This window comes from Verticillium alfalfae, genomic scaffold, assembly GCF_000150825.1.
Source record: "Verticillium alfalfae VaMs.102 supercont1.4 genomic scaffold, whole genome shotgun sequence".
Classification (NCBI taxonomy): domain Eukaryota; kingdom Fungi; phylum Ascomycota; class Sordariomycetes; order Glomerellales; family Plectosphaerellaceae; genus Verticillium; species Verticillium alfalfae.
Window position 1 is genome coordinate 1,446,437 of NW_003315035.1, and position 6,559 is coordinate 1,452,995.

The 6,559-nt window shown below is 56.8% G+C and overlaps 3 protein-coding genes across 3 annotated transcripts in view; 2 read left to right on the forward strand and 1 right to left on the reverse strand.

The window, feature by feature from the left end:
• Window positions 1–639, reverse strand: part of VDBG_03880 (conserved hypothetical protein) — a gene marked incomplete at both ends in the record, with an annotated part of 978 nt that extends 339 nt beyond the window's left edge. Inside the window, one exon of the mRNA XM_003005881.1 lies at window positions 89–639. Coding sequence (XP_003005927.1) covers window positions 89–639 — 551 coding nt within the window. The remainder of the gene's footprint in view (window positions 1–88) is intronic.
• A 515-nt stretch (window positions 640–1,154) lies between these two features.
• On the forward strand, window positions 1,155–3,177 carry VDBG_03881 (nucleolar GTP-binding protein; the record flags this gene model as incomplete). The annotated part of the gene is made up of 3 exons (XM_003005882.1): window positions 1,155–1,249; window positions 1,308–2,037; window positions 2,431–3,177. The coding sequence occupies 3 exons, from the start codon at window positions 1,155–1,157 to the stop codon at window positions 3,175–3,177; spliced, it is 1,572 nt and encodes a 523-aa protein (XP_003005928.1).
• Window positions 3,178–5,152: 1,975 nt separating this feature from the next.
• Window positions 5,153–6,382, forward strand: VDBG_03882 (PAP2 superfamily protein; the record flags this gene model as incomplete). The annotated part of the gene is made up of 2 exons (XM_003005883.1): window positions 5,153–5,425; window positions 5,475–6,382. 2 exons carry the CDS (start codon window positions 5,203–5,205, stop codon window positions 6,380–6,382), a joined length of 1,131 nt encoding a protein of 376 aa, XP_003005929.1.
• Window positions 6,383–6,559: the final 177 nt, after the last annotated feature.

Here is a 6,559-nt window from a genome sequence, read left to right on the forward strand (position 1 = left end):
TTTTTTCGGGGGGGCTTCGGCCAGTTTGGGGGGGCGGCTGGCCCTCGGGGGGGGCGAAAGGGTTCGGGGTTCCGGCAGCAACGGCGACGTTCTGGGCCGTGGCCGTGAGGACGGTGCTGCGCGTGAAGACGTCGTCGGGCCCGCTCGGGGCGCGTTGCGCCGCCGCAGCGTCAGCGCCTGATGGGCGGCCGCCGTGCGCTCGAGGCGGGCCTCGTGCTGCTGCTTGCGCTGCCAGAGGCCCTCGACGCCGGCGGCGAGGTTGGCGCGCCGGTGCTCGGCCATGCGGCGGCGGACGTCGGTTGCGGAGCCGGGGCGTGCGGGCTGCTGCGAGGCGGCGTTCGTGGGCAGGGGCGCTGACTTGGCAAGGAAGTCGGGCTGGAGCTTGGGGTCGCGGGCGCCGTCGGGGAAGAGGGCGCGAGGCACGGGCAGCGTGCCCTTGGGCTTGACGGGTTTGGACTCGGAGGCCCGGTCCTGGCGGGCGCGCGGGATCTGGATCCAGTCGGGGGACTCGGGGGATATGCGTGGCAGACCCCTTTGCTGGGACGTCGTGGTCGAGAAGGATCGGGAGGTCAGGGATTGGGAGGTCGAGCGGCCGAGTGGCAGCTTCGTGAGCGCCGTGCAGGAGCAGCGGGAAGCCATGGTGAAGGCAAGGCGAGCCAGTCGATGGTCGTGGCCTCGAACGATTGATTCGAGCGGGATTGGCTGGCTGGATGAAGTGATGGTGGATGATGAAGCTCGACACGATGCTCTAGAGAAAATCTCAGGATTGTCAAAGCTTCCGCGAACACCAGGGGTGAGCTTAATACTTCCGGGTGCAATGATGGGAAACGCAACTGTGGGGGTGTCATCAGTCTCTGGGGGTAGTAATAACATGCCAATAAAGCCCTTCCATTGGTCACTCGGCCAAACGCCCTCCGTGGCTCCGTGTTCCCCACCTAAAAAATTAGGGAGGCAGAACGGCGAAGAGAAAAAAAGTCGATGGTCCCTCCCCGCCATAAATCTTCCCTTTCTGCAGCATCAAGCTCCTGCGACTGCGACCCCGATCCCTCGCAGTTTTCACTTCTTCCAACTCCTTTCACACTCCTACAAAAGGCGAGGAAGCCGCCAGCACCGTATATACCCCGATTCCTGCAGCGGCTGCACCTAATTTCGCAATGGGTACCCAGAAGAAGGAGGCGAACCGCAAGGTTCGCGAGGGCAAGGCGGGCGAGTTTGCCAACATCAAGACTAAGGGCGAGAACTTCTACAGGTGAATACTCTCGCCGGAAACCATTATCCCCCACGCCGCCATGCTGACAATGCCTCAGGTCTGCCAAGAGAGTCAAGGCCCTGAACATGCTGAAGGATGGCAAACCCACGAGGAACGCCGCCGGAGACATCACCATAGCCGCCTCCTTCCAGAGCCGGGATGTTCCCAACGCCAGGATAGAGCCGAACCGCAAGTGGTTTGGCAACACACGTGTCATCTCCCAGGACAGCCTGAACGCCTTCAGGACCGCCATGGCCGAGAAGACCTCCGACCCCTACTCAGTCCTCCTCAAGACCAATAAGCTTCCCATGTCGCTCATTCGCGATGAGACGAAGGATGCCAAGGGTCAGAAGAAGCACCACGCCAAAATGACGATTGAAACATCGTCGTTTGCTGACACCTTTGGTCCCAAGGCCCAGCGCAAGCGAGTCAAGATTGGTGCCGGTAACCTGGCTGATCTGGCGGATGATGTCGACAAGAGCATGGACACATACGAGGAGCGTCGCGAGCAGGCGAAGCTCCTAAGTGGCAACTCCGGCGAGGCTGAGGACGAGGCGCATGTTGGCATGTCAATCGAACCCATCTTCAACAAGGGTCAGAGCAAGCGTATCTGGAACGAGCTCTACCGCGTGCTCGACTCGTCCGACGTCGTCATTCACGTGCTGGATGCGCGCGACCCTCTTGGTACCAGGTGTCTGAGTGTTGAGAAGTACCTCAGAGAAGAGGCGCCGCACAAACATCTCATCTTTGTCCTGAACAAGACTGATCTCGTCCCCACAACTGTTGCTGTAAGTCATTCTGTCTTTCCTCTGTACACACACTCTTTTCCCCAGTGGTCTTGTCAGGAAGCCAACCGCACTACGGTGCCCGCAATGGATGGTTTGCGTTACACCCTGGGAAAATCAAACGCCGTCTCGCTGTCTTGGCTCTCGGGCCTTGGCTGATAGTGTCCGTTTTGGAATTTCTATCATGAGATTGGTACTGCTTGACATTGAGTTGAAATCTGCCGGTACTTGTTACAGCCTTTCGTGGCGGCATTTCTTAGTAGCTACAGAGCGCACATATTCTTCACTTGCTACACAGTTCTTTCTGTTCGACGACAGTCACTGACTAGAAACAAGGCTCGTTGGGTCAAGTACTTCTCCCAAAGCAGAAGGCCAAACACTCGCGATGCACTCTAGCATCACGAACCCCCTTTGGCAAGGGTAGTCTTATTGAACTGCTTCGTCAATATGCAAAAGCTGCACAGCGACAGGAAACAAATCTCGGTGGGCCTCATCGGCTATCCAAACGTGGGCAAGAGCAGCATCGTCAACACGCTGAGAAGCAAAAAGGTTGCCACTGTTGCGCCCATCCCTGGCGAGACCAAGGTCTGGCAGTACATCACTCTTACCAAGAGGATATACCTCATTGACTGCCCGGGTATCGTGCCTCCTTCTCAGACCGACACGCCAGAGGATATTCTCCTTCGTGGCGTCGTTCGTGTTGAGAACGTCGACAACCCCGAACAGTACATCCCTGGCTTGATGAAGAAGGTGAAGCCACACCACCTGGAGAGGACCTACGAGCTCAAGGGCTATGAGGATCACATCCAGTTCTTGGAAATGCTGGCACGGAAGAATGGTCGCTTGCTCCGAAAGGGCGAGCCGGACCTGGACGGTGTTGCCAAGATGGTGCTGAACGACTTCATGCGGGGCAAGATTCCCTGGTTCACGCCAGCGCCCGTGGAAGAGGATGCGGATGCGAAGGAGAGCAACGACATCGAGGGCCGAAGTGGAAGACTTGGCGAGATGCCTCTGAAGAGGAAACGGGCGGGAGACGCCGCGAGCGTCCCTGGCACTTCGATGGGTCCCTCGACGCCGGGAGCTGGTTCGTTTGCTGCAGCTGATGAGGAAGGATTGACGAGTTTGACGGTTTTTGCTTCTTGAAGACGATGTCGAATCGGATGAATAGGATGAAAGAAGCCGACAGACGTCGAGGGCTCTTATGATGCTGACGACGTCATCTCGCTTGGCACCCGCAAGGGACGACAGCGATGCTGGTAGCAAGGGCACGAGTCTGAAGACGTCACTTTCTCTCTCAGAGCGAGAGGAGTCTCAGCAGAGGATCCAGCACCAAAAGGCGAAAGAGAAACTAGAGCTACCTCCCTTGCCGAAGAGAAGAGGGAGAAGCAAAATCCATGATTCCATCACGATCGGAAATAACGGACCAGCGCTTTGCAGTTTACCATGGATTCGGTGACACCATAAAATCGTCTGATGCCTTGTGTTGACCTGCTTGCGTCGATGTCGATTTGCTGTTTGATCGTAACCAAGACCGAGTCAACCGGGTTAGTTCGCCTCGGCGAGGCACAATTCGGTCGTTGGGAATACGAACTCGTAAAGAGCCTCCCTCCTGCTAGATGCCCGCCACCCGTGAACGATGCCGCCTCACCCGGGTAGGCCGGTTCGGCTACGACGGTTGTTCCTCCACCCGCCCCGCAACCCCGGTTCTGTGCTGATCGAGACGTTCAAACCAGATGATCTTCACTTGGGTTGGTTTAGGTCAACGCCATAACATCGACGGCTTTCCCACCAGCTCAGCCTAGATAGTCCGGATCAGGCAGTGACAGTGGATGACAGACAGCATGCATGTTCGAAACAAGAAAAAGTGTACCGTGCTTCCATCGGTCGGCTCCACGAAAGCAAGTATGACAACATCCACTTACAATATCGAGTAACAAAAAATTTCCCCATCTGAGAGGTCATATCAGTTGGTGATGCCTCATACGGCAGTCGTCAGCGGACCTTCAGGCTCTGCAAACCTCTCCAAGTCGCGCGTCTCCGACACGATCTGCTGGTGCACTTTTTTTTCATTCTCAATACGAGCCACTAACAATTAAGCGAAGACAGAAAGCTAAAATGTCGGCGCCCTACCGACCTACCATTCAACGTCATATGACACTCACCCTCGAATTCCCGCCATGTCCAGCGATTTGACTTTCTGGACGGGCGTGGCCGTCACCCTTGCACCCCACGATGCCCGAGGAAAATACTTCGCGGCAGGACCAACGCCTTGGGGCCCAGTCCTTGTTTTCAGTCGCTTGTCGGCCCTAACGGCGAATCCCCGCCCAATGTTCACATCAGACTTGCGCTGGCGAGTGATGTTGGGTTGGTGCCAGCCACGTAGTGCTCCTACAGGAGCTGCCGAGAGAGTTGACTGTGATCGATATTGGTGTCTCTATTCACAACGCACTCTCCTTGACTGCGCCCCCCGAAACGACAGGTTCAAAGCAAGTGTCACGGGTGACAAAATCGTACGTAGCAGGGATTAACAACAGCTCATGAAGCGTCTCGATCAATGTTGATCACCGTATTTCACCGTCCACCAAGTTCAAAAACCTTATGCTGGGAGAGCCCATAGAGTCACATCACCAGCCTCCGCAGTGGAGATGTCAACGGCCCATCGGCACGTCGTCTTTGTCCTAGAGTCGATCACCCCACCCTGACCTCATGTGGGTTTCCTAGTCAACAGGCTCAACGTTGCAAAACCCCGAATCGCAACGCTCTCAGTAGCAACTAGACTGATAGCTGTGAGGCGGCGGTGCTGGTGCCTCACGACTGGAGGCTCCCAAAACAGTGGTCATCAGCGTCACATTGCTCCGCAGGTGACGTGGTATTTGCTCGATACGGCGCCGTCGAGAGCGTTGATTTGTGTTCTCTGTTGCCAAGTATAGCATCCATGATTTTCAACGACCGTGAGGAAGGGAGGGAGTATGTGATCCATCCTGGTTGCCACGGCGCTGGCGTTGCGCCGGTCATGACATCTATATAAGAGATGAAAAACCTCCCTCAAGTCGCATTCCTGTGTCACTCTATCACCTTCTCATCACCTCTACAGATTCTTTGAACAGCCATACAACCTTCAGTCCGTACCTCTCTCGTACTTTTCTGTTCATCAATTCACAAGGCAACATGAGATACACACTCGCTTCGCTGGCCTCGCTGGCCGCCGCCGCCCAGGCCCTTGCCCCTCGTGGCGAACAGTGCTCTTTCCACCTGAAGGCGGCCGGTTCAGCGTCTGGCAATATTGGCCAGCTCAGCAGTGGCCAGGCCAGGATCGGCCTCAGCCCGGCAACCTTCAAGCTGGACGGTGACACAGCCTGGGACTCCCAAGGCCGCGGGTGCTGGTGGACTCGTATGTTCACATGTTCCCCTTCAATGATACCTCTGCTAATATTTGGAAGCCCCGACAAAGCTTCTCCAGTGCGACGTGGGCCAGATACCCGAGAAGGGTTGGAAGTTTGAGTGTGACGGCTCCGTCTCGTTCAATGGGCAGAAGGAATTCTACCAGTGTGACGCCGATAACGGCCAGTACAACATCTACCTCCTCAACGGTCAGGGCAAGGACTGCGCCAAGGTGACGCTCACCTCTGACGGCTGCACGCCCGAATGCCCCAAGCCAAAGCCCACCGAAGCCCAGCCGACCTGTCCTCCCAAAGAGACTGTCACCGTAACCCAGCAGCAGCCCCCCAAGACCACCACGGTGACCCAGGTCATCACGAGTGTCGTCACCCAAGGCTGCCCGGCCCCTCCTCCGCAGACCCAAGTCCAGACCATGACCAAGGTCGTGAGCCCGCCGCCTCCCCAGCAGTCTCCGCCCCCCAAGTCGTGCCCGACTAACCTCTCCGGCCCCTACGAGTTCCCTCACCTGATCATTCCCGTCGACAGCTCCAACCCGGACAAGGCCGCCGGCACGTCGTACAACGGCCAGGCCGACTCCAAGATCTCGTCCATCTTCAACTTCGACATTCCCGGAAGCTTGAAGGGCAAGACGTGCAGCCTCGTCTTCCTGTTCCCTAAGAAGGAGAACCTCGAGACGTCCGACTGGAAGCTCAGCGGCTCGGGCGAGGTCGTCTTCTCCAAGCTCAAGGGCGTCGCCACGCAGAAGACGACGGCGAACAACGCCCCCGCCGTCGAGTCGGAGCTGAAGACGGTCCAGATCGTGCCCGGCAACGGATACTCGATCGCCACCTTTGACTGTCCTGCTGGCAACGCTGTCAGCTTCCAGCTGAAGAGCAAGGGCGACACCTCGCTCTGGTTCTTCGAGGACTACAACCCCTCGCCTCTGGGTCTGTACATCACCGTCTGCTAAGTGCAGCACACGAACTTATGGTATGATCATATAATAACACGAATGTTTGCGATGATGGATGATAATGGTTATAATGGGCGGAGGAGCCGGACACGATGGTACATAGCATTTAATGATACACTCCTTAATCTAATCATTGCCACACATGAACTGGCTATCGACGAAATACCTGGTGGG